Source organism: Anopheles darlingi, chromosome 2, assembly GCF_943734745.1.
Source record: "Anopheles darlingi chromosome 2, idAnoDarlMG_H_01, whole genome shotgun sequence".
Taxonomy (NCBI): Eukaryota; Metazoa; Arthropoda; class Insecta; order Diptera; family Culicidae; genus Anopheles; species Anopheles darlingi.
Window position 1 is genome coordinate 12,341,772 of NC_064874.1, and position 27,806 is coordinate 12,369,577.

At 50.3% G+C, this 27,806-nt stretch overlaps 2 protein-coding genes across 4 annotated transcripts in view; one reads left to right on the top strand and one right to left on the bottom strand.

The window, feature by feature from the left end:
- Positions 1-5,260: 5,260 nt before the first annotated feature.
- The window catches only part of LOC125952513 (elongation of very long chain fatty acids protein AAEL008004), a 38,257-nt gene continuing 15,711 nt past the window's right edge, over positions 5,261-27,806 (bottom strand). Inside the window, exons 1-10 of one of the 3 annotated variants that reach the window (XM_049682019.1) lie at positions 23,894-24,069; positions 18,743-18,910; positions 15,421-15,503; positions 13,031-13,138; positions 10,744-10,827; positions 9,768-9,824; positions 7,871-7,976; positions 7,659-7,795; positions 7,414-7,566; positions 5,261-7,024 (exon numbers count right to left, since the gene is read on the bottom strand). In XM_049682019.1, the coding sequence (XP_049537976.1) occupies positions 6,776-7,024; positions 7,414-7,566; positions 7,659-7,795; positions 7,871-7,976; positions 9,768-9,824; positions 10,744-10,827; positions 13,031-13,138; positions 15,421-15,503; positions 18,743-18,800 (1,035 nt within the window). In that variant the 5' untranslated portion in view covers positions 18,801-18,910; positions 23,894-24,069 and the 3' untranslated portion in view covers positions 5,261-6,775. Of the gene's footprint in view, positions 7,025-7,413; positions 7,567-7,658; positions 7,796-7,870; positions 7,977-9,767; positions 9,825-10,743; positions 10,828-11,971; positions 12,053-13,030; positions 13,139-15,420; positions 15,504-18,742; positions 18,911-23,893; positions 24,070-27,806 lie in introns of those variants that run through there. The other 2 variants (XM_049682020.1, XM_049682017.1) reach the window with 2 other exon arrangements.
- Positions 10,261-27,806, top strand: part of LOC125952507 (serine protease inhibitor 88Ea-like) — a 95,113-nt gene continuing 77,567 nt past the window's right edge. Inside the window, exon 1 of the mRNA XM_049682008.1 lies at positions 10,261-10,265. The gene's annotated coding sequence lies outside the window, so the exon portion shown is untranslated. The remainder of the gene's footprint in view (positions 10,266-27,806) is intronic.

A 27,806-nucleotide genomic window follows, 5' to 3' on the forward strand; every position in this document is an offset into this window, starting at 1 on the left:
CGGACGTTTCGGGTGCACGATGGTCATTACGAAGTTGATGGGATTCTCGTCGGCCGCTGTTCCTCGCACGGTATGGATCTTCGGTGCACCGGTTCCGACGCGAGACCTTACGCTCGCCTTCATGTCACGAAAGTCTTCCTGCATATTTCTCATCAGGAACTCGAACCGTTCGATACGCTGCATGCACGCGTCGAGCGATGCACTTTGCTCATCCGGTGACGAGCTGCGACCGTTGGTTTCGTACCGTTGCTTCAGCGAATTGTAATCGGCCAACAATCGATTGTACTGCTGTCTGCTCACGTACTCTGGATCCTGATTCTCACCCACATCCTGGCGGCTGGCTGTCAACGACGGTACAACCGTGTCCGGTGTATGAATATCATCTACGACGATGCTGTTGTTCATCTTCACCGAGCTGACTTTGGATGCGAGCTTAACGGTCCGAATCTGCTTTAGCTTAAGGTTGCCGCGCGACTAAACACAATAAGGCACGAGCGTTTGCGCTTACCAAAGTTGCCATCCGCAGAGCGTTATCAGCGATTCCGCATCACATCACCAGCGTCACATCACGGAGCGCGCGAATCGAGAGTGTCGAACTGGGTGGGAGATGATAAAAAAAAACACTCGGACTGCCGAATCGGTTGTCTAATGGCTGCTGATAGCGGTGCGAAACACATGATGTTTACAAGCCTGCCTCAATTCACACCATCCCGGCAAACCATCTCACGGTGGCACGCGTATCAGTGCGAAGTGGCTTTTAATCTGCAGCTGATGTAGACAAATGTATGATAATTTGATTTGGTAATTTTTGCATCGGCTATTCTTTTTTGCTCGAGAATAGAATAACGGAATGAGCCTTGTGCATATCAACGTTATAAACTAAGATCAGGATTGTACTAAATTTTATATTTAAAAAAAACCCTCTCACAGTTCGAAGTCCACAACTAACCAAGGCATCAATCGGGATCTTTTGCGTCATTTTGTTCTGCTTCGATCGTCGAATTGCTTGCAAACCTGCAATACCAAACCAACAAGTTTGTCGTACAATTCAAAGCAGTTTTAAAATGATTTATCAAAAAGTGAGCAAATAAAATGGTTCCAATTCGATCAATTACAGTTACTGCAAATTGTTTAGTAATTGTCATTTACAGTTAAAAGATGGCAACGAATTCGATCCAATAAATTACCTTGACTGCTCTGCAACATCAGAGGCTGAGGTCATGAAATCATGGAATCTACTCTCACCTATCTGGTCTACCCTTTCTACTGAGTTCATCCGCGGTGTTCATTCATTTCACTGCGCTTGCGTACAAAAACGCATAAAACATTGCATACTTGCCGTGGTAGCTTTTTTGAGTTAATTTTAAGCTTTCCTAAAATTAACAAGCATAAAAGGAAAATAAAAAAAAATCTGTTTTTTCTGATTTTTCTGTTTTTTCCAAGCACATTTTTCATGAATTGGGCGTTGAAGAGAGAAAAAAAATCACCGAGGTACGAAAACAGTTGATAGAGAATGTACTTTATTCCTTACATACATGGTATTCAATACAACTGCATAAATCATTCATCTTCTCTGTTCCTCAATATAAACTGGCAGTAAAGGTAGTTGATTTAAATAACATGTTGGCAACGTTAACAGTTTGGCTTACAATGCTGCAGATTCAATTGATTTATTCTCTTCTAATTATCGTTTCATTCTGCAGTGCATTATTTCGGTAAAATCAGTTACGCAACAAGTTTCCAGTCCCATTTCATTGGACAGCATGATTCCGGTGCTGGAATGGATGAATGGACACGAATGTAGAACAAATAACAAGAAGGCAAGTTATACTGAATACATTGTAGCAGGTTTCCAAAAATGTTGGCTGTCAGATATGTATGTTTACGGAAACAACATTCTCCAGTCACATTTTTAAAACACGAACCAGCCAGAATCGGAACGGTGCTACATCCGTGTAAACTACAGGCTTGTTGGCTTCGCACATAAATGTCTCCGAATCCACCTTGCCACTTGAAGCGATACCTCGTAGATAAAAGCGTGGCCCGCGCTGCAACACTAAACCATTGCCCACATCACCATGACACGGCACGGCACCGTTACCAGTGGCACAGAACAGTCGCGCTCTCTCTGGTATCAGGTACTCCATCTGTCGCGAACATTCTTGTTTATCGATAACAGTGGCATGCACGAAATTTGGATACTTGGAGATCTGCCAATCCACCGTACCCCCCCATCCAGACACGTATGCTTGCTGTCCAACGATTTGATCTAAATCGTTCGCCTCATTCCATACACAGATCGGACGAATCAGATCGTTGAATCTGATGGGCTCGTTGAGCTTCAACACCGCAATGTCAGAGTCGTCATCGTGCAACGTCTCGTAATGAAAATCCGGGTGCACGTGAATCTGTGCTACATAACGCATTTGGTTAGTGCTTTCGAAGAAGCTGTCAATATTGTACATCCCCGGTACAACGAATAACTCGCCGGCCTTAATCAACGTCTCGTTGGAGTACATGCATCTGGCTGCTGTTACTACATGGAGGATGGTGATGATGGTACTCCCACATAGAAACTGCGTGTCAGTAATTTCGTGAACCCTAAAAATCGGTGCTGCCCAAGGAAACAGGCCCCTATTTTGGCGGATTCCGTTATTCGCGCGGCGAGTACGTCTTGCGGTCATAGTTCCACAACCGCTGCAATAAAGAACAAACCAGATTAGGATGCTGCATGCTGCATCCTTGATTCTTTGAACAACTTCGTAAGCTTACACGTCGGAAGCAGATAGCAGATCCTCTACCGTGGTTATTTGCTGCGCTGGACCAAATGCATTAGGCAGTGTATAAACTGGCTGGAACTGATCGCGGTTGTTGTTGTTGCTATTCGACATCCTCTGCATTGGGTTGTACATTGTGTGCTCGAGTACTATTGGTAGTACATGATCTGATCCGGGAGGAGGCTGTCCGGTGCAGATGGTTTCTCCATTCACAGTAATTTTCAATACCACCGGTAAGCTATCGGCCAGAGGAATGTTCACTCGGTAATATACGGTTCACTGGTCGATTGTTGTAGATGTCCCGCAGAGTTTGCCTATTCGATTTTACCAGTCTGATCGAGACCAAGTAGCGCTATTCAGTAATAAACAGAAGAAGAAAAAGACGAGCTTTTTCACTGGGGACCATTCAGCCCATGGGAGCTACTTGGGTGCTCGAATAACACAATGATTGAACGATCGTTGGCTAATGGAACTTACCTTTTCGGTGTCTTCATTGAAGATCAATTCTACAACCACTTTTACGGTTGGCGTGTGGTGTAGATTGCGTACCTCAATTTGCCCGAATACTTCATCAGGATTTGAAACATTTGATCCCGGTTGGAAACGCATTACATACCTAAATATATCCGGGCACGGTGAGTCCTGTCCGCATACCGAACCGATGAGCCAGATTAAACACGCTAATGCCGACAGCCTCGTGATGGTCAGAAGCGTAATATCCATCATCACTCCGTTTAATCGCTGCGAGGTCCTTTCAGCTTTATTTTAATTACTCAAGCAGCGATAATATCACGAAACAAGGTTTTTCTCACTGGTGTTTTACTTCATTTATTCTCCGAACGCAAACACACTGTATCTTGGGAATTTGTACAGATGCGAAATAGTAGTAGGGCAGCTCACAGGAAGAAATCTTCGAAGCTAGCGCTTCTTCCACTAGCGAATGCTGGTGATATCACGCCGAACACTAGTTTCGATATGATCCATCCGAGAGGTATGAGACCCGATTTTTGTGACTAAATGCCTTCGTTCGATGAACGTTAGTTCATCATTATTCATCATCAACATTAACATTAAAACCCATTTGTATGCCGATAGTAGGAGCATCTAGACGAACAGCACGGAAGATGATCGTTCTAAGATTGTACGCCAATAAACCTGTTGCCGAGTGAATTTGTTTGTGTTAATGTATAGTGTATGGGTTTTTTGTTTTAAAATTTGCATAACCTAAAAATAGAACTGCTCACATGTCCGACTAGATGGTGTTACTCCTCTACATGTCCTGATGTTTTTATCAAACAGGTCCGGTCAGGTGCTGTTGATCGTCTACCATCGGTATGCTTTCACAAATGGCTTTAGGTGTTTTGGAAATCGAAACTTCCGGAACAATCATGCCTTATAAATTCTTCATACAGGTAGACTTGAAGGTATTTTTCCTTTCTTTCTTGGTTGCCACTGGATTCAACGCATTAGCATGAAACCGAACACGATTCAGTCAATCCGAATAAATTTATTTAAATTCATAGCGAAGACCGTAACGACCATCGAGTTGACTTTATTCTTCCAGTGCCAGAATCACTTTCTCCGTTAAAATCCATGATTGATCTCTATTTCAATTGTGGCCAGTTGTGGCCATAATTTCTCCATTCTTCTACACTTCTGCACACTTGCCCTTATTTAACCTTTCTAAACCACCGAAAGCAGAAACCAATGACGACATTGGAGCAACCTCGAGAGCCTACTAAGACTAGAGCGTCCAAGCTGAGTAGATTTCGAGAGCTGACGGATGACGCTCCTTTGCGTTGACGAATCGCTGTTCTGCCCGCAGAACACCATAGTTTCCTACAAGACAGGCTCGGGTTCATTACAGTTCGTTGTTTTCCTCTTGCTACATTAACGATCTGAAGCTACTACCGCTTAACAGTTCACAACTACTTTTAAAGCTTCACATCTACTGCACGGTGGGCTGGTTTTTGGAGAGGGTTGATTAAGGGTGATTGATCTAGGATTCCAAAAAGTTCTTCATCTTGTTGTTCTCTTTCGTTTCAGCGTCAATTCACAAGTCAAAATAATTTAAATAGTATAAGAAAAGCGTTTCCAGTTAATATCGAAACCGATGCTTTCTGAGAAGTAAAAGGCTTCAACGCCGCTGCTGTTAGTGAACTGGCTTGATTCTTCCCTCATTTCACAACATAATTACTTTCAAACAATCAAATGTATTGCAAATACCCGATGAGCGAACATAACACACACTACACGTGTCGTGATGTGCTCTTATATATTTTACTAATTCTCTACCATTTGTACACCGGCTGCGAACTACAACGTATGATGCAACAAACATAACAATCTTTATCAATTTAGCTTCTTCCGCGTTCATTTCGCATTTTTTCTTTCATTTCAGCACACCCACACAACGGAACGGAACGTTGTCCTGCGATCCAACATGCCGCGGCGTGCTACTCGGTATGCCACCGTGCTCAATGTATGTGTATGTATTTTCTCTCTTTTTATTGCTTTCCAAAAGAAGAAAAATAAAAATCATTCCTTAAACGTAGGGGTGAAAAATAGAATTGGCGAGTCGCTTAACCCTTCCTCTCTTATAACACTAGGACACACACAGATATACACACGCACACACGCACACACATACACCCTTCACTCACTTCCGAGCACACTATTGCTCGCTCGCCTTTTCTTGGGGCCTAGCTTCTTGCGGAAAGGAAGGAATAGTAAGGACCGAGGAGTGGGAAACGGGGTTATCCTCTAGGAGCCACATCTTCTCAAGATGTGGCGTTGGGGGGTATGATGGGAAAGGGAAAATGCTTAAAGGCGAGACGACACATCGAAAGGGTAAAGCCCAGCACCATCAACAACGCACCGCGGAGCAACGAATACCACGCCTCACAGGCGAGGCGCTTTGTGGTTCCCCTCGGCTCTTACACTCTAACGGTGCGGATATTGATATTAACGCTGCTCGCAGCAGGACGGCGACGCTGTATGTAAGCGCGCACGCTGATTGCGTTGCCCTGAATTCCCTCTGTCTATTCGCACTTGCGTTACTCATTGTCTTAGCGCGTATCGCCACTTCGCGTCGCGTTCCTTCTCCTAACCGTTGTCGTGAATCTTTGATTGTTTTCTTCTTTTCTCCCCTGTTCCCGCGTGCACTGCGTTGCTTTTGCATGCGCGACATTCCTATACATTTGTTTCTTGCATATCTTGCGCATCTTTCCGTCTTTCTTAATAGTTTCTACTGTCACCTTATCATCTTGCATTTGCATTTTGTTAATTCTTTCTTTCTCTCTTTCTCTCGATTTTTCTGTACACTCGCTGCACACTCCCAAGCAGTTCTTGCTTTTTTTTGTTTGTTTTGTTTTGTTTTTTTTCTTCTTCTCTTCATTAGTGTAGTTTTTATCTTCTTTTTTCTATATCAAAATAGCATCACTGTATAAACACCGAAATCCAGCGGATACTTTCTTATCCACGCACTAAACTGGACGATTACGGTTAGCGGGACCCTGGGTACCATTACATGTGTAATGGTACGCAAATACGACGCTTATCCAACGTCGCGAACCGGAACAGACCACAACCAGTGGTAGTGTAGCGAATCTATAGGACCTTCCGAAACCGGAACCGGGATAATCGGTTGCGTGCATTCCTAATTCATGCTCATGTTCTCTCTCTCTCTCCAATGCGCCCAAACGGCGGAGTTTAGCATGAGTTTAGATGAGCAAGGGACCAGCAGGCAACACAAAAGGTGAAGCAATCACGCTCGGTAGCAGCACACGGAATGGGTTTTGGGGGTTGAATTGCACGTGCACGACCGACGACGATCGTCGTGTGGTTGTTACGGTGTTGGTGGTTTGTGGTAGTAGTAATAGTAGTAGTAGTAGTACTATCGGGAATCGTAGACACGAATTGGTTGTGGGTTGGGATGTTTTAAAATAAATTAATCATTAATTATAACAACAGTACGCCGGTTTTTCGCGCGCGCGCCATTATTGAACCGAACCCGCGGTGTTCGACCGGTGCGTCAGCTCGATTTCGGCCGGCAGATCACCGCGCACGTAGTAATCGGCCGCCTTGTTGCCGGTACCATTGCCTACGCTGACGCTGCCGTTCGTCGCCGACGCCACCGACGTCGCAGAACCATTGGCCGTATGGGTGGCACCGTTCGATAGCTGTTGCTGTTGCTTCAGCAGCAGCGCATCGGCTTCTCGCTTCTTGTTGGCCGCTTCTCGCTTCAGCTACAATGAGAAAAATGACAGAAACATCCCAATCAGTACAGATCGCGATCGTCCTCCTGGTGGAGTGTGGTTGTGAATGAAACTCGCTACGAAACTGCGACGAGGCCGCCCGAGATCGTGATTGCCGAAATCAGATCGCATACTTAACACCCTTTTGCAGGTGCTAAAAGGAGAATGTCATGGTATCGCCCCCCTCCCAAAAACCCAAGGATTCGCACGATGAGCCAAAAGCGAGCGCACCAGTTTCTGGGTCAAGCCCCGGCGATCGATTGGATCGATTGCGAATCGCAAAACAAAAATCATATGAAAGCAAGCAGATCTGCATCATCCCCTGCGATTATGTTTCATGTTTCAACTGCGCAGGGGACATGTTGACTATTCGGTCGTACCTTCTGGGCTTTGTATGTGCTCTGGTAGAACTCGTTGAACAGGAAGAAGAACATCACAGCATGCATACCGATCCACCAGACGAAGGCTTTCGGATAGTTGCAATCGATGAACAACAGTTGGAAAGCGTGTACCATGATCAGCACAAATTGGACCTGTAGAATAGAGAGCGTGCAATATAGAGAGACGGCATTAGTGGTAAGTAATTAAGAGTTCATAGACATCGCTAGGTCACGTGTGACCTTACCATCTGTAGACCGGTGAGGTACTTCTTCCACCACAGGTACTTCTGGAATTGCGGTCCGAGGGCAGTAAACAAGTAGTAAGTATACATAACTATGTGTACGAACGTGTTCAAAAGGCCGAAGAATGTGCTGTGACCACCTGCAAGGGGGAAAACGGAACGGTTAGAGATGGGGTCTCTCTCTCTCTCTGGATCTGTGCTCCCGAGGTACATACCTGGAGTGAACTTTACACCAAACCATACCGACATTGGCATACATCCATGGTGAATGACGTGCAATGTAGACACTTGACTACTCTTTTTGCGCAGCACAAAGAAGAACTGTAGAGAGAGAGAGAGAGAAGACTTGCGTTAGTAAAAGGAGATCGCAACCATGTGTCACCTCGTGACCCGGTAACAGGGTCAACATCGCACCCTCGGAAAGCCTTCCTTCGATCTCGAACTATCGGACCAGCTCACTGATTACGGTAGCCCTCGGACAAGGGTTCGTTGCATTTTCTAGAACACGGCAGCGGAGTGAGGGGTTGTGAAAACATGTTACGGACGACATTCCAAGGTGGACAACGCTCGTTGCGCCGCTCACGGCCGGAGCCGTTCTAGGGCACACGCACGCGCTCACCGCTCGTACATGGTCCAGTTCAACCAACCGGTCTGTGCCCGACTGTACTCAGCGTGCACCTGGCGCTACTGACCCTTGGTGCTGTATTGGAATGCTCAATTGCCCGAAACCAGTTAACCGATAACCCGAATAAAGAGTTACTTCCACCGCCTGCTTCCCTGGTCGGAACTGCCAATTAGTCAGTCAGAGCTGTTGGCCGAAAAATCTCCAACCACCCTGGTTTATGGCTGGTAAACAGCTGGCCGAGAGAAGGGGCAGAAGATCCAAGCATTCGAGAGTTCGCGACGAGTTCGCGACCACTTTCCGGTTATCCGGGTTTCCTCAATCTTTCCACAGAAACTGGTTTGCACCTTTCTTTGCATATCATTTGGGGCTGACAAGTCCTGATGCAGGTTCCGCTAGCACGCTTCGGACTTCGGACCAATCCAATCCCATTGCCATCTTCAGCTGTGTGTGACACTTATGCCCAAGCGGATTCCGTGGCCGACGTATCTTTAACAAATTTACCGGAACGCCAAAGACGACGCCAAGGGAGGGCAAGTGTGGGACCCATTCTGTGGTTTCCGTGTGTGAAGATGAGTAACAGAGAGAAAGAGAGAGAGAGAAAGAGAAGAGGAAAGAGCGGCAACAGCGCAACATGATGAAAAAAAAAACAGGTTCAATGAGCTCGCTCGTTAGGAGAAAAGATTGAACCTTGGACCTTCCAGAATCTTCCGAAATTCGTTGAGGATTCGTCCCCACTTCACTTCGGGCGGCGAAGAGATTCGATTGGAAAGACAAACAACTAGAACCAACCTCAAGTAACCGCAAGAAGTGGCAAAAATGGCGAGTACCTCCTCCACCGTGTGGACCAGTGACGCAGAGCTTTCCTCGCAAGTCACGATGATCGTTCGAATCTCCTGTTCATCCATTAGCCCGCGCGCACTATTTGGCGAACCACCTCAATCTGTACTCAATACGATGGTTAGGATATGACTTTGAACTCGCGCGGGCGTCCTCCCCAGCGTTCAGGTTCATGTTTGCGTAACGTGTGTCTGTTTTGTGTGCGCAGGCTAGCGGCGCACGCAAGTAAACATAACGCTTCCTCTTCCGCAGTTAGCAACACTTGACCAGCAGTGGCAGTGGCAGTGGCAGCAGCAGCAGTTGGTACACCCTGCCTGATTGGCGTCAATATTTGGAATCGAGAGGAATCGGTTTTTTGCCGTTGCCGTGTCGTGGCTTCTTCTAACATCTTTTCACGCGCGCGCTGCTGCGCAACTTTGGCAGTTGATAGCTGCTAATGCGACTGCTCTTAAGATGAATGGCACTTGGAAGGTGACCGTGAGGCTGAGAGCTTCAGGTTTGAGGTTCGATGTCGCCTGTACGTGGCTGTCGGCATTGGAAGTTTCTAGATCGATCACCCAAGAAGGAAGGCTACTCCGATTGCCATGTTGCTCCTGTCATCGAACTGAAAAGGCATCTCAAAGTCAGCTGCTACTACGTCTGCTACTTACCGTGTCGAAGAATTCGGTGAATTTTGAGAAGTAATACCACCAGCAGGCATGCACCATCTGCAACCAGGCCGATCGAGACCGAGAGAGTGAGCCCGGGTAGAACCAATTTACAGGATGACACGAGAATCGTAGATATTTTTGAGGAGTAAAAAAACAATTAATTAGAAATTGGTCAACTTTTGCGGAAGACCGCGCGCGAGAACCAGGGGTACAAAGAAGGACGAGGGGCAGGCAGGATGAATGCACTAAAAGAACCGGAAAGGGCTGTTCGGTTGTTAAGGCAGGAGAGCCGGGTTCTGTGAACGATTGCTAACACAAACATGAAGGAAGGAATGCAACATTGATGTGAATGAGACTGTCATGCGGTGGGGTCTAGCGAGTGGGCGCGAGTGGGGGGGAGGGGGTGGCGTGGGCTACTAGGGTGAAGAAGGGATGCTAGGAAGGGAGGCTGACTGTGAGACACATGAGGTGGTTGGGCAGGCAATGGGCGTATCAAAGGTGGAACACATGCGATTAATGACCAATACGGATGGGCTGAAGGGAGAAGAGCTGTAGATGGAATGTTAGAATTGAGGTTACGAAACGATCGAACTAAGACTAAACCGGCAACTACCATTACCATTGTATAAATATACAATTTAATTCCGTTAGAAGTAAGCATATATATGAATTATACTATTGATAATTAACTATAAATATGACGTTCGAAATTGCTGTAAATAGTCTTAGCTTAAAACGGGTTAACTAGGTACTAAAGCAAGTTAAGAACCCATTACCGGGTGATAAGTTAGTAAAGTAAAGAAAGGCAAGGAAGTTCCTATAGCGTTATCGGGGTCAAAAGCGTGTTAATGAGTGGGCGAGGAGTTCATAAAAGCAACGAGGAAGCAAAGCGGAGAGCGGGGTTGATTTTGTTTTGGGGCCACCTGGTTGGTTGGCTGGACGGTTTTTTGGCATGTGCATGTTCTTATCAACCTACCCTCAGCGTTTTGGGGTGGTTACTATAGTCGACTGGCTGACATCGGAAGTTATAATGTCCCGTTAGCCAACCCGATACACCGATCTGCAAAATTCATAGAAAATCGTGATTTCCACGTGATGGTTAGTTCCGATTCCGATATTCCAATGCTCCTGCAGTGTGCTGTCTGTCCGTCTCTAGGGGGGTCAAAGTGCGTAACTGTGTCCGTCCGGTAGTCTCCGTTATGTAATGTATAAATATTGGTGTTTGTTTCTCGATGACGATGACGTGCTCGCCATGGTGGTGCTCTACGATTTTTGTGTTATTCAATTCGACTTTGACGACCGCAGCGTCCTCTTCTGTGAGGGATTCGCAACAACGCTGCCGGGAGATCTGGCTGCCGCGATCTGCCGGAACTGTTCGAGACTCAAACGCGTGTAAGGCGGAGATCACGCAACGCATCCAAATCCATCAAAACAACATAAAACATAACAATCAACCGTGTGTATATGTGTGTGGGTGTGTATGTGTGTGTGTGTGTAGTAAAGCTGTCGATACAAACCTCCGTTTCTGAGCATCGAATCGAAGCGCAAGGTTCTAGCTTTGATACTAGGATACCCTTCTTGCTGTTCTCCCTTATCCCTATCCCAACCCTGCAGGAGGGGGGCCACTATCGCCCGCTGTGTCCTGTACGCGGTGTACGATTTGGACCCGCCCGCCTTCGGGAATGCTACCTAACAAAAACGATGACCGCTGGCCATCTGGTCCACAAGTCAGCGACTATAGCCACTAGGTCCACTCGAGTCATAGTTCGGAGTGGATGCTGGAGTGGACTTCCTGGAGCCTTCCTGTGCTCGGACTAATGTTGCACTCCGGCACACTACTACGTACGAACCACACACACACACACACCGTTCGTCGTTCGCGGAACCATTCACCATGTTTTGCGTTTTCTTTTTACAATCTTCGTAGCATGATGGAAAGAAGAATGGGGGTGGAGGAGCTGGAGGAACGTTGAGGAAGATGGAAAAAAACAGATGGGGACATAGAAAGGACATTCTTCAGGACACCTCTGTCCAAACGGGACGCGACGTGGGCGCACGAGAGATGATGGAATTTACATTATGAACACGGGAACCGAATTTTCCCGTCGATTCTGTCGCGATACGACTCAGGGGGGCTACAGTAGGGTACAGTTCGGGGGCGGTAACGTGGAAAGGCGGGGCAATGGCGGACTGCATGCACTTACTCTCATCGCTTGTCCGGTGTTACTGTGATCGACTGGCTGGCAGCGGAAACTGTACGTATCCCACCATCCGCCCATCAGACACTGAGTATTGTAAGTGGTTTGTGGGTTTTGTGTGTTGCGGACAACATGCGCAGGATGCGATGCGCGCCGGTCGGAGGACGTTGGGGTGGAGGGGTGGAGCAAAAGCGAATAAGAAAAAAAAAGAGAAGCGAAAAAGAGGATAAGGATAAGTAAAAAAAACGGGCAAAGCAGGAAAGGAAGAAACGGGCCGGCCGATGATCCGAGTTCGAATGTGGCGCGCTGCCCAGCGCTGCGACTCCTTTCACTTTTGTCCTCGATGTGTGGCACCGGCCTGGAGCTGGAGCAGCTCCTAGAAGCAGGAAACGCGCCGCTGTGTTTTGGTGATCGCTTATGGTATGTGGCCAATCTTCTTCCTCTTCTTCTTCTTCGTCTTCGGTCACTTCTTCTACTTCAACCTCACGCTTCTTGAGGTCCATGACGACGACGACGACGACGACGACGACATGCATTGTCAGTTACGGTCTATCAATGGCAAAAAAGTGAAAGGCCTCGGCCGAGGAATGGTGTTTACCATGCTACTACCAACACTACTACCTGAGAGTGGGACAATTGACCTATAAACGGGCGATGACCGGCAGTCTGTAGGTCTATATACCCCACAGGCACACTAGCGCTCGTCGCCATGCTTATGGCCTCGGAACCAGGAAATCAGGAACCGAAATAACAAAAAAAAGCGGTCGAATCAGACTGAAGCCTAGATCAAGGATGCGAGGTGTCACCCACCACCAGGGAGTTGACCAAGGCCTTCTCCTCTATGCATCCTTCAACAGATCTTAGGCCATTGACATGACGGCATATCTCGACTCGACACATTCAAACGAGCTAACTGTACTTTGTGCGCGGAGGGGTTCGTGTCTTGTTATTTGTGTATTTTTGGCGTGCGTGTATCGTCTGAGTGGGTGAGAGAAGTCTTCTGTTTGTTCGTGTTCCGTGTATGCGTGTGTGTGTGTGTGTGTGTTTGCGGCCACCGTACTCTACCTCATAGAACAGCCAGGCACTGAATACGACTTGGACGAAGTTGTACACTATGAGGGTATTTTTGAGCTGGAAGGGTTTACGGTTTTCCATTAGCCTAGGACCCAGAACCTGCAACGAAAGAGGGAAGGGAGAAGGTGGAAACGATATTAGAAAACATAACGCTATGCAGATAAATCATTGTTGATCGACCGGGAACGCTTATTTGGAAGCTGATCTCACTTGCCCGGAGGTGAACCGGAGGTGATCAATCGGATTAGCCTATTAGCCGGTAATTACTGGGTTGGCTCCGGTGGTAATCCACCGTACAGTCGCCGGCATGCGCGCCGAGCCCTAAGCTCATAATCCATTCACAAAAAAAAAAACCGGCCCTTCCGAGCGAAGGGCCTCCGGTTCCCAGCCCACCTTAGGCATGCACCTCGCGGCCGCCACTAACACTACTATCAACCGAGCGAGCAAACTCATGACACCGAGCAGCACCGCGCAGCAGCAGCAGCAACATTAAATCCGGTCCGGTTAAGGTCAGGCCAGCTGTTCGCTGTTAGATAATCTAACCTTAACCGAGTTTATGCTGTGTTTCACCATGCTTTCTCGCCACCACCACCACCATCAGTGGTCAGCGAGCGTCGGTCAGCTCGCGCGTGTGTTTCACTTTCAAAGCTCCGTCGTGCTCCTTCTCCGGGCCGCGCCTATACCTGCCCGCGAGACGTGATCGTTGGCGTCGTCGCCGTCGAGATGCCGTGAAAATGTAATTTGGACGCATTTCGACTTGCATTACACGGTTGGTATGCATGGTACCAACTGGGGATGGTTGTGGTGGTGGTGGTGGTGGTGGTGGTGGTGATGGTGGATCGATCACCATGAAGAAGTAGGTCGTCTTGATCATCAAAATGTGATCGTGAAGGGGTTGGTGGTGGTGGTGGTGGTGGTGGTTGCGGCGATGAAGGTTGCATTTTCATTTTCAAAACCGATGCATCGATCGATCGATTGATGGTGGAGGGGGAAGGGATGAATGGGGTGGTGGTGAGGTATGTAAAATGAAATTCCAAAAATTGTTCACCATCCCCCCGTCCGCATTATTGATTTTCGGGGGAGGTTGCGATTGCGTAACCACCCTCTGCGCACCACCTCCCCCCCCTTTGCTCAAATGACTAACCACACACACACACACGCACGCACACGCACGTGGTGTCACACACATTCGTTGGTCACTTTGGAGCGCAAAAGAGAGAAAGGGAGAGATTGAAGGGGCTGCCATGCAAACAGCTGACCCCCGTGGGCCCCGTGGAGAGGGCCGAGGAATCCGAGGGTTAGCTAGCCCGGTGGTCAGGTGGTCTCTAGGTCGTTGGCGCGTTGCACCAACTTCAACTCCCTGTGGGAGGAGGAGAAGTGGAAGGTGGCCATTACTACCGAATTCACCTCATGCACCACCACCACCCGTGTGCATTGGCAAGTCGTTCGGTCACATTGCCACATCGTAGGCGTGTGTATGCCCTCCCTACGGTGGTCGCTATGAGACGCTGGCTGATCGTTATGATCGGCCGATCCGACTCCGGGACTCTTTCGACACCTCGGGTGCATCGGCACCGGTGCTGACCCCCCGGCGGCATCATCGCTAAATCAAGCAACCATCATCATCGGCAGCCGGTCGACCCTCGGTGGTTTTTGCGGTTTGGATTTCTATTCTCCAGCAGTTTTGGTTTCTTCGATCTTTCGACCACTAAATGGCGCCAGCAGCACACACAGCACGACGCAGAAACCCAGAAGCGCGTGCGTGCCGGTGGCCAAACCTCGCAGTCGTCGTCGTCATCATCATCGTAGTCGCCACCGTCGCCAGTGGATTGAGAAATCGATCGAGCTTCAACGACTGTGTGCTAGTGAAGATGCGCCTTACGAGCAGCAGCTCCACCACCATTAGCAACATTAGCCACTTCTAGCGCAGCGAGAGGGGAGGTTATGATTTAGAAATCATAACCCAAAAGCAAGACGAGAGGGATGGGAGGTGAGCTAAGCAAACAGCCCGTCGCAAAACCAGTTATTAGTAGTCCGCTCCTCCGGCTACTTCGGACTAACTGATCGACCCTGAGACCGGAGACTCTTGGATGGCTCCCGGTGACCCCGACCGGTGACCACGCAGCGTTCGTTTCGAAAATAATATCGGCTTTGAAGCACAACAAAAGCAAGAGTAGCAACAGCAGCAGCAGCTTCTCTCCAGCCAAGGATGAATCCAAACGAAATCCAAACATCCTTCGCACCATCGACTTCTGTCCGGACCAGTTGACATGCCTGGTGGTTTGTCACACTCGCGAGTGGCGCATTTGAATGTCGGACCAAGTTGGATTGCCGTTGGTTCGAACACAAATTGTGGTGCGTCGTTACGACGACATACTCACTTTGACTAAGTACACATATCCTAAACATAGCGCTAGGGTTGGGAGCGGCGACGACATCAGGGGCCAATCTTTCGTCCGGGGATCTGGAATTTGAAAGAAGAAATGAAAGAAGTGGAATGAGTCACACTGTCGCGAATTGTCACGAACGGTCAGAGCAGCGTCGAAGGACACGCTGGTCAAGAGATACCGGCAAAGAAGCTACAAACAGGAGAAGGTGTTAAAGCGATCGTAACAGAGAGCATCTTGCTGGTGCTGGTGCTGATTGATCGCATGATTGATTCGCTTGCTCAAGTGCGAGTTGCGAGGTGTTCTGCGAGACGCTACGTTGCGCGATCTTGATCGATGTCGTGTCTTGCTTGTTTTGAATTCGGTGTTTCGTTCTCTGTCACCGTTGAACGTTTCTTCTTCTTCCGCAAACATCAGCTTCATTGTTGCGAAGTGTTTCATTGGCAGAGATCACAACAGACAACGAGCAATAAGTGCATGAAACGGTATAAATTCTGGCGATCAAATTGATGACAAATTTGTTCAATTAAATGCGAACATCAAAACATTACCTCAAATTAGCGTTTGAAGACGTACAAAAGATGGAAAACAAACATTCGAAAAAAAAAACAAAAGCACAGTACAATATCATAACGTTGATGACGGTGGGAATAATACGCGAGAAGGTTAAGAAGCGCTCGTCCAAGGCGCGAGCTGTCCCAAATACAACATTAATGTGCCGCAGCACCGACAACAGCGACACTTGTGGGCGCGTAATGAGCGTAGCGGAGCATTAGGCGTGGGAATGCTTGCGAGCGAGCGAGCACGAGGTCGCCCTCCCCCCAGGCCCGATATGACAACGTCGCTTGTCATTCACATCGTTACGACTGTCGATGGCTCGACCTTTAACACACACACACACACACATGCGCGCGTATACTTCTCGTTTGCTTCTCGTTTGGTCAAAGTTCATCAAGCGCAGTGCAAGTAGGGAGGAGGGACGCGCATTGACACACCAAGCAGACGACGGGGACGACATTATCGATATCGATACCACGTCAAGGGAAAAAGAGAAAATTAGGTGTTAAACGGAAGCTCAAACAGTTGGCGCGCGCAATCGCCGCATCAACATCGCCCCTCCTGACGGGCTGGCTGGCTGCTTCTGCTTCGCTGGTTTGTTTTGTCATTAGTCAATGGCAGTTGATCAGCTGCTACGATGCTGTCATCGTAGGACCTGCCTCTCTTATGTCAGAGCCATGAGCTTGCTATTACACTTCGCTCGGTGATGATCACTCAGCTTACTGGAGGCCTGCTTTGTTTCATCGCGACGCGGCACCGAGTTTTGCACAACTAATTGTTCTCCATTAGCAAAAGCATTAAAAGCATTACGCACGGTATGGGCTTAGCATAAGGCATGACAGGCGCAGTTCTTGGTCCAAGCGTATCAGAATGCGCATTCCAATGCGTCAGTCGTGCGTCACGGCACTTCGGAAAGTCGTAGATATCGCTCGCGCATGCCATGGGCGTCCGCTCAGAGAACCTGCTTCTAGAATTCCACCTCCAGATCACCGTCGATCACCCCCGGAAGGGGAGAAGTGGTATTTTTCCACTTCACTGCACTCGCCACTGCAGCCCAGACGGTAGTTCGATGAACATTCGCTTTTAGAGCAAACCTCATCACGATGCCGTTGATGATGCCGTTGATGATGATGATGACGAAGTGAAAATATTATTCACGTCAGCGACACTCGGTGCGCTGTGCGGTGAGCGGTTGGAGAATTCCTTCTAATGAATCCAGGGAATCTTCCATTGTTGCACCCCCTCCACATCCTGCATCCCTCCTTACTGCAAACGATCTACCATGCGTCTCCATGCGTCTCCATTCCAAGAAATGGTGGAGCGATTGCCGTAAACGGTTGGTGTACTTTTCCATCCAGCAACGTTTACACAAACAACATTTAGCCAGCACGACCTTCCTTCCCCCCCGTGGGGGCTCTAGTCACTTCTGGTTCGATCTAATTAATGGTAAGAGGACGGGTTGATGACCGAGCAAAACAACCCGTAAGGGTGCACCACAACACACCTGACATCGCACCTGATGCCGCATTTGGATTGCTTACTGCGTACTGCGACGAGGTCTGTGTAGCCTGCGCCAAAGGTTAAGTGCATATGACAAGGTTAATGCACCGCAGACAGAGGGAGGCACTATGACCCGATACGGCAAGTTAAAGACCCCAATCCATCGTTCCACCTCTCTCTCGTTCTCTCGCTCACGCTCTCTTTCTCTTTCTAGCAATGCATCGCAGTTAGTGCTTCGATTGAAAACCCAAAACCGGAAACCTCCGGATACCGCGGAGTGAGCGGTTCGATCAGCACTTCCGTCGCGGGCATCGATTGTATCGAAAAGAAATAGAAAGAGAGAGAAACAGAGTCCCAACAAAAGCTTTAAATTCTCTTTGCTCGATCGCGCCACGATGCATGTCTAGCCGTCGGTTGCAAATGCATGTCTACCGCACTGATGCATATTCAATGGTCCGCGGGGCAGGGATTACCGGGACGCAATTCTGTCTGAGGTCTGGACCGTAGCAGAGTTTTAGCGACATCATTAATATGCCGATGCTTTCTTGCGTCGGCCACTGGTCTCTGGTCGCGTCTAGTTCGGCCATTGACCAGTTGTGGTGTTTACGGGTAGCGGTCAGACCAGCAATGAGTGCATGGAGGAATGTCGCTACCTGTCGATCTGATCATCATGGAGTTGGTAAAGGGAATGGCCTAATGTCGACAGGGCTATGAAGATGCTACGCAACTAACGCATAAACTCTGGATGCTAGTGATATCGTTTAAGTGACACAATTTTAAGTTCCAAATCTAAATACACCTTTTCCTAACAGGCTATACTGTGGTTCATTCGATATGGCTCTTCTGTTCTATTCTATTCTGCAACTATTTTCAACATTGAAGCAAATGATTTGCTTGTTTAAATTTGAATACCAGATCTAACCCAGGTTTTTGAAAATATGTAGAAAGAGGAAGTAAGTCTAAATCTCGTCATCTGGTTACTAGTTATCTTTCAACTTGTAGTAGACATCCCAGTATTTGTATAAAAAAACCAATAGAGTAACAGCGACTCCCCTAACCTTCTAGCCTTAGAATAACGATAGATAATGATTTAAAACCAATTCACAATGTTCTTAGACAAAGAGCTTAGAAGAAGCACTTCTAAAGTTTTCATTAACGTATAATGACGCTGTATCCATCCTCCGATGCTCCCAATCAAGATAAATTCCCCACAACTGTTGCGACAGCAAACAAAACAGGCGTTGCGATGAATGCTTACCTCCGAACTTATCCATGTAGTGATGCATACTGTCGATGTATTTCATAATTAAGGCCATTTTGTGTGTGGTTTTGTGCGGTTTGCTTGTGCGCGGCGAACGAACGTAACACACTTGCTACTAGCTGCTGCTGCTGCTGCTGCTTCTACTGGGCTGGGCTACGCGCTACGCTGCAAGCGGGAAGAGGAAGAAGAAGAAGAAAAGAAATTAAAAATGTGATAATTTGATTATCGAATGTAATCGAACGAGTCCGCGACCGGTGACGACGGCGACGACAGGAGTCGATCGACAGCCTGACAGCCGGAATCGACGATGGACGTTGGACCGGATCACCCCCCCCCCCCCTCCACCGTCAAGGCCCGTTCTGTCTCATCACCGTCCCATCACGAACTCAATTTCAAAGTGGCACCGGTGGCACCAGCTCATGTGTGCTCCCTTCCGTCACGGAAGGCACTCCAAGGTAATTCGATTCGTGCCATCGTCGTGCCCGACGCCGTCATCGATTATTAATCGAAAACTTCATTTCCTCGCGCGCGCGAGTTGGCGCAACAGAGAGTGAGAGAGAGAGGAAGAGAGAGAGGTATGAGAGCTGGGGTGCAACCTGAAGCACTTCACTCGTACTCGTCCCTCCGTGCGCGCGTTTCGGAAAGGTCCTTTTGGACGCATGTTTTCATTGTTTCCGCGGAGCGCGCACCGGAGCTATCGCGATAGCAAACAACGCGCGACTACCCCAGGCGTACACCTCAACCTCACTCCCTACCCTGCCTACCACGACCTGCGCTCAAAGGATCAACAAACAAAGACGCGAATGTGGCCGCGATTCTCTATCGATTCCACCGACCACGGCGTTCGTTCGTTCGTTCGTTAGCGTTGACTTCTGTGGCAGGAAAAACCCGGGGGGAACCGAAGCTCAAGCCCGCCACACACCGTCCTAAGCTGTTGCTCACTCATTCGGGGCTCGAAGCGATCCCTCTCTCTCTCTGTCTCGTACATACATTGGGCAGAGCGTTGGGCGTTGTGCGGCCAACAGGCGCCTGCTGTTATCAATTAGGACACATCGGCACCCCTCGAAAACAGCTCGAGCTACGTTCTACTCCCCCTTGGAACCCGGAAATTGATCCTTTTTGCCGCGGGCGCTCACACAATGCCCGAACCCAGAAACCTAGCCAGAAGGTAACTCAATCCGCAGTGTGAGTGTGACCGGGGAACAGGGCGCCAGTCAGTCCAGTCCAGTACAGTCCAGTACAGCTCTGACCCGGGGGCCAGCCCATGCTTATCACGTTCACCAAGGCACGTGGTGGGAAGGGGGTAGTGCTATGCTCTACACACACACACACACACACACACATACACACAAATAGACTCATACATGTTGGGGAACGCCCGCCAAAAATCCAACAATCGTACACACGGACCGGGGACCGGAACAACCGGGAGAGGGGACATGCGAGAGTACTGAGCAACACGAGAGTCAACGTATGATGTAATGCTTGCTACCGCACCCCCCCATAGTTTGTCCGGCGGAACCGGGGGACCGTGCTGCACGTGATCGCACACACTCTCAACGCGCGCGACGGTTGCAAGTTGGAGTAATGCCTTCTTCGCCGTTTGTCGCCGCCGCCGCCGCCACCTACGATGACGACCCTTGCCTGCTTCACTTGAGACCGAAGTTGGAACACGGAGTTGCGCCCGCTTTGTATCGACGAGCATGATGACATCATACCGCCGAAGCACGTGCTCCGTTTGCTGCTCCGTTGGAATGTGCTGCTGCTGCTACTAGCACGAGAAGCATGTGACTTCGATATGCGGCACAGACACACACACACCGACCGACCGACAGACAGACAGACAGACGAGAGAGGCAGAAAGAGGCATGACCTCTGGTGTTCGAATCGACGGATGCGAATTTTCGATCTCGAGAAGGGATTCGAGGTTCAATGTCAACTCGCGACGTCGCGGCCACCATGGCCGGCCTGCATCCGCGGCACGCCAATTGGGAATTCAGGTGTCCCCAGTACTCCCCAAGCGACGGTCGTAAACGCGGGTCGCGGGAGGAAACGTTCAATCGACGCTGCTGCTACTGCTGCTGCCGCCGCCGCCGCTCTGTGCCAGTGTGACTATGTAGATCGCGCTTGGTCGATCCTCGCGCCGACACGACATGAATCTGGTGTGTATTTATAGTTCCCTTGGGAGTGAGAGACAGAGAGAGAGAGAGAGGGTGCGTGCGTCATCTTTTGCAAGCAATGCTCCGACCGCCGACGAACTGAACCGCGGATAGGAGGAGGTCAACAACAGCTCGTTTTGGTCGCGATTTTGACGGAATATTTTGCTTTTCGTCGTTCCAGGTTCGTGCAGTTGTTTGTTACCGCGATATGTCACGTAGGGTAAGGAACCATTTCGTAAGCAGAACCAGAAGATACAGTATAGTTCTACCGCTACTAGCGGACAGAGTTTTCTGTAGAAAGGGGGGGCTGACTGCACTGTATGATCGCTCCATTACATGATGTTACATAAGCACCACACTGGACCACTTGGACGAGAGATGCACAGGGCCAGACAGGGCCAGACCGCACCCTTACACACACACATACATACACACACATACACACACACACACACTCGCATCTCGCAAATGGATCATCGAGGGCAGATCGCGATGAGGCAATGGCCGTCCAACCGGGTAAGCGGCCGCGCGCTCTCACTCGCCTTTCAAATTCGATCATCTATTGAATGGTGGCCGCCGTCAACACCCGAAAAACGCTGACCAGGCAGTCGATCAAGCGAGCCAGCGCCCGAGATCCAATCGTAAAAGAAGGCAACAAAACAACAAATTGGACCTCGGCAGCCGGGCCGCAATCAAACCAGCAACCAGCGATCGATTGTCCGGAGGGACACCTTTACTACCGCCACCGACAGACAGAAACCGGCGATCTACCGGGTGATGGTGATGGTGGTGGCGGTGGCCAATATAACCGGCGGCCAAAATGTGTAACCTGCCCCAGATCGGGGCTGACCAGGCGGCCGCGTTGTTGGCGTGGTTCCGACGCGTCCGCAACACAAATGTCCACCTCCTCCTCCTCCTCTCTTTAGCCACCCTTTGCCTAGCGCTGTTACTTCACTTTGCGCTTGATCGCTCAACGCGTCCGCGCGCGTTCCCCCGAGCGCCTCCTAGAAACCTGGCGGGCTGGCTGGCTGGCAAACGACGAGGCCAAACCCACGCGCCGGGCGAGCGGACGAGCGGAGTTGATCAGCAAACACCGCAAAAGCCTTTTATCAGCATAATATAGCATGTTGCGCCTTATGGATGGGCGAATGTGTGGCGGCCCTGACGTTTTGCGGAATCAGGAGCAGCAGCAACAGCAGCAACAGTAGTCAGCAGCTGACGGTAGGTACTTCAAAGGTAAACGCCACTACCGCCGCCGCCACCGCCGCCACCGCCGCCAGGGCCATTGTTGCAGACGGCAGACGGAGATGAAAGGGAGGGGAATAACGAGGTGATGATGACGACGACGACGAATCTTCCCCTCGCCTATCGGTCACTAAACGCCCGGCCCGCCCAACCAACCAGCCAGTGAGCGAGCGAGCGACCGAACGCTGATTTGATATACGACAGGCTATTAGCGCTAGACAGTGAGCGAGCGAGCGAGCGATCGACCAACGACGTAACATCCTAATTTGGAGTCACCAAGCAAGAAGCAGTAGATGATAAGAGAAAGAAGAAGAAGAGGAAGCGCAACGCGCATGAATCACGGCTTCTTTGACGGATTCACCGTCGTCGTCGTCGTCGTCGTCGTCGTCTTCGTAATGGAAAGAGCAGATCCGTCCATCCGTCTTATCGATACCTAAGCTCCCTTCGCTTCGATCGAAGGGTGAGAAGACGGAGTAGGAGTGCACTCCATGTTGTTGCGCACCTCCCATTCCACCATTCCACCCATAAAGGAGACCTCCTCCCTCCTAACTTTGTTGGCCTAGATATTTGGGGCGGCTCGGACGCACCAAGCTGATGTGTCAGCGAAGGTGCCAACCGCGCGCGGCCGCACACACCCCAAAAAGCTGATAACGTTAAGACCCACTACCACCACCTTCAGCACTTCAGCAGCACCGGGGCTTTATCTACCGACACTGCAGCCCGGGATACACACCGGGAACCCGGGAAGCCGGGACTCAACCTGGTTCTAGCAGGTCGAGGCGCGATGATGATTCGCAATCGCCCGCCCAGGACTGTGGACTGTGACAAGCCAGTGATAAGAGGGAATGCTAAACACCGAGACCGTAACGGTGAAGAAGGCAGTGTCACAACCTGAGCACCTGGGTGGGGCACACCCATCAGTGTCATTCCAAACTCCGCTCCGTCATCGTCGACGGACCGGAGACGGAGGAGAAGGAACGCGAAGCGATCACAGCTAATCCATGCCGCCGCCACCATCGATGCCTACCACACAAAACCCCACGATGTGTGTGTGTCGCGTCGTGTGGAGATGCAAAAATGGGTGTTGAGTGTGTTTCACCTCGCCCTCCTCTCCCTCTTTCCCTCCTCGAAAAACACCACTCCCCCCGGTCACTCCGGTCCGGGCTGTGTTGTCAACAGCGTCAGCGTTGTGTAATAGCGCGCGTGCTCTTGTGTGCCGGACTAATCAGGACGCGCGCGCGCCGCCGCCGCCGCCGCCGCCGCCGCCCCGGTCACTTGGCAGCGCTACGAGAGATAAACTTTGATTTTCGGTAATCCAGTAGGCCTGGTGCGATGTCGCGAGAGATAGACAGCGAGAGAGAGAGAGAGAGAGAGAGAGAAAGAGAGATCCTAGTCCTTAGCAGGCCATGCTGCAGGTACGAGCGGCTACTGCACGCACGGAAGCAATTTACGAATCCCGCGACACTACGGCGCAAGTCACTGCAGTTCATATTTGTCGGATTTGTCACCTCGTAGCCCGCAAATGGACACCACTAGTACAGCCAACAGTCCACATTGAGCGTGAATGCACTACATCTACCAGACAGGTGCACCGAAAAAAAAAACGACCAAAGGGGCACATCAATCCAGAGCACCGAAGGAATCGCGGTTCCTCGAGGGTAGCCATCACTAGCCATGAAGAACCAAAAACCGCGCGTCGCGCATCGTCGTATGCTGCCATCCAGAGCCACTCTCTAGAACTCACCGCAGAACACGGAGCCAACGCTTCTTCTTCTTCTTCCTTTTCGTCGTAGTTGGCTTTGCTTTTCTTGAGGAGAACCTTTTTTTGGAGGAATTTTCGAACCCTCCCTCTTTCACGCGGCACAAGTCGACTTCAACTTCGACTTCCAACCAACCGAACACACACACAGAGCGGACCGGGCGGCGCGATGAGAACCGAGCGCGATGACAATCAAGCGTTTACTAAACGTTACTGGCAGCCGCTAGGGGCAACCAACTGACGACCACGGGACTGTTGCTGCTGATGCCGCGACGACGACGACGACGACGACCACAAGATACGATCGGGCACGAACGGGCCGACCTGCCGCGTGTAAACCGAAATGCTCACGCAATTCGCGCTCGGTTTCGGTGCGAGGGTAGCAGAGAGAGCGATAGAGCGAGAAAGAGAGAAAGAGAGGGGAGGGTGCACCACCTCCCACCCGCGTATCTTTGGCGTTCGATGGTCGGTCGGTTTCTGTGCCATGCCGCCTTCCCCCCACCATGCTTCCTGCATGCACAACCGGAGGCGGGTATATTTTAGGGGGCAAACGGTTAGGAAAGTCACCATCGAACTAGACCGTTCGTAGGAGGCGGGAAGAGGGCCAGAGTGTGGAAGTGCTAAAACGAGCGTCACCAACAACCGGCGGCGGAAGATAGTAGGGGACATTTGCCGAGTACTGAATCAGCGCTACAGTCGCGTCTGCAACAGTCGAACTGCAATCGACATACACCGGGCACTACTGCAGCTGGTGCATCGGAGTAGAGCAAGTCCCTTACCTCGGGATAGCTCGGTAGTTCCTACTAACCTTTTCGTGTTTCGCTGCTAGGATTGGTCGCCGCCACCGCCATTAAACCTCAGCACCTGCTGCTAATAGACAGACACTCAAAAGTTCACTCGGAATAAAGAACGCCAGGACCGCGTGTCTTCGAGGTCGCACTCCAGTTCAACAACTGCGCCGAGCAGCAGCAAGAAAAACGCGAACCACAGTGTACTAAGATCGTGCGCGCGAGCTGCTGCATCTGTCAAAATTTGGTTGCCATAAACATTATGGCAAACTCATTTGTGACCAAATCCGCGCCAGCCGAAAACCGAAATCACCGCCAACGGTCGAAATCAATTCCAATATGCAAGCGCTGGAGCGGTGGAGGAGCAGAGAGAGGTTTTGTCAACGAAGAAAATGCCTAATTGACACCTTTGGGGTGCGTTGAGCAACCTCACTATATAGCCAAAGTGACCCAACAGCACACACACGCATTCCAGGCAGTCTTCTTCAACGAGCCGATCAGCGGTACGGTGGACCGTTTGCGGGGGCTTGTGGTGGCGGCACACAACGCACGGCTATTGCTTATGCAGGTATATATATATATAAATATATGAGACATTTTCGCGAGACCTTTGAATCACACATTCCGCGATGCTCACCAAGGTGTGTTGGTGTAGCTCGGCGACGACGGCGACGACGGCGACGACGACTACTACTGCTAGCGATATGCTAGTGTCAGCTAGCCAGCCAGCTTGTTTGCGTCCGGATAAGCAACCAGCGAGCTTGTTTTGCTTCACCTGGCCGGTCTCCGCCAGATTTGGGGGTTTTTGTTTTATTTTTGGTTATTGAGCAAGCACGACGGTTCCGTCGTTGACACAGACACAGACACACAAGCACGGGTGAACACCGGTTTCCTCATGTTTCACCTTCGACGGACTAGGGAGCAGATTCCACCTCCCTTTCGCTCCAGCGTACCGGACGAACGGAGCGAACGGATGACGACGGCGAGCGGTTTCTAAGCGTCCAGCGGCCAGACCACCGCTATTCCGCCATTGGCAGGCTCTCTCTCTCTCGCTCTCCCCCTAAACAACAAAGCGGCCTCCAATCAAATACAAACGCAACGCACAAAATCCGGCCATCACCCAGCGCCCAGCACCCAGAAAGCTGCGTCGAAAGCTGCGTCCGTTGAATAATAAAACAAAATGACATTACACAACGCAACCGGTGGACGGCGGTAGGTGTACGGTCGCTGGTACGGTCGGTCGCTGACAGCCCTAGGCCCCCTCCCCTGGGCCCGCGCCGACGCCACCAGCACACCCTCGTCAATCGTCAAGGTCATCATCACGGCGCAACGATTATATGCTGCGCCGCCTCCAATCGCGCAATGCACCTCTCGAAGAGGTGGGGAGGGGCACGAGGTTGCGGTGCCGATGCAATGCGCAGCCCAGATGATTAATGCCGTACCGTGAGGCCGTACTGGGAACCCACCAGCCGCTGATGCTTCGGAAAGGATGGATGGATGGACGGATTCCCTTTGTTCAAATGCCTTTCGGCGGAAGCAACATTCCATCCAGATTGGAATCCTTCTGGAGTACCAGCGCCCGGCACCAAAACACCTAGCTAGATCTGTTATGAAGCAGTTCCTAGTGTTCCACAAGTGTTTCCGCCTTTTATCGACGCAAACGCTACAGTTCCAGTTGTTCGCCTCTGTCCATCGATCGAGAGATCGAGGAGCGCGATCGCGTAACCATGAATCCCGTTTCTTTTTCGGGGGCAATTGTTCCTCACCTGCTAGCCTGCCTGCCAGCCTGCCTGCCTGCCAGTCAGCCCGAGAAACAGATACGTCGGGATTCGTTTCAGGGAACTGTTTCGAACGAAACCGAAAGCGCTCCACGAAAAGAAAGGGGTTTGGCTTCGCTCAACGGGTCACACGTTGACCAGTTTAGAGGGAGAAGCGCACCTCTGGACTGCGTGTGTGCGTGTGTGTATGTGTGCGTGTGTGCCGTTAGGGGGTCGCCCAAAACTTGTTGGTCAGCCGGTCTCGGTAGGGGTTGGGATGTACTTTTACTTTCATGAACGCGGTTAGTAGGTCTCTGCGCTGCGGCTCTTTAAAGCGCGAGACCTCGCGAGAGCTCGCGAGCTTCCTCTACGTCCATTCTTTGGATTGCGATGCTGCAAGCCATGGTGTCGATGGAGTACAATTCAATTTAGTACAACTTTAGAACAATTTCTACTATACTGAAGATCATGGATTTTAGATCTCAGGATGTCAGATATAGAGGAGGAACAAGATACAAAAGGCAACGACCGCATTCGATGTAACAGCCGTATTCCCCTCCACTCCTCTGGTTATGACTGGGAGCCGAACACAAAGCCAAGTCAAGCAGGTCCAACAACCCTAGCCCCACCACGCTAGCCCACCGGTCATCGGCGACGCAATCAACACATGAATACGAAGAGACAAGCTGAGCTCATCCCAACATCTTACTCCAGTACATAGTGGCCGCTTCTGGGGTACTGTCACTATGTAGGTTCATCTCATAAGTTGAGGAGACACAAAGAACATACACACAGACACACGCAGCAAGCAAGATAGGTCATAGGGGTCCCCTCATACGCTCCCTTTTGGGTGGATGACACCGATTCGAAAGCCGTGGAGAGGTTAGTAGGTTGAGTTCATCGATGCGCCTCAGCAGCAATAGCAGCTGCTGCTGCTGCTCATTGCCCTCGACGACGGTGTTTAGTACACCTTAATGAAGGCCTTTCGAGTGACACTTGGTTCTTAGGGAAACTCTTTACTATCTAACCAGATCCAAAAGCAGAAGCCACCATCACCACCATCATCATCATCAACACATCAGTCCGTGGCACTGATCCGGAGCGTTGCAGACGGAATCTATCCATACTAAGGTGTGCCGCCGCCATCACCGCTCCGTCACAAGCTAGTCGCGTGCAGCCAACCAACTTTACCCACGTTCGTTCACTTTGCTTTGCTCGCTGGTTTGCTCGCCCGCTTATCTATCCTCCTCACTCGGTACGAAACCTCCCCCTCCCCCTCCCTGCCTCCCCGTCTCATAGGCAAATAGGGATGTGGTGGATAGAAAATGGCGAAGGCGAAGAATGCTTGCTTGT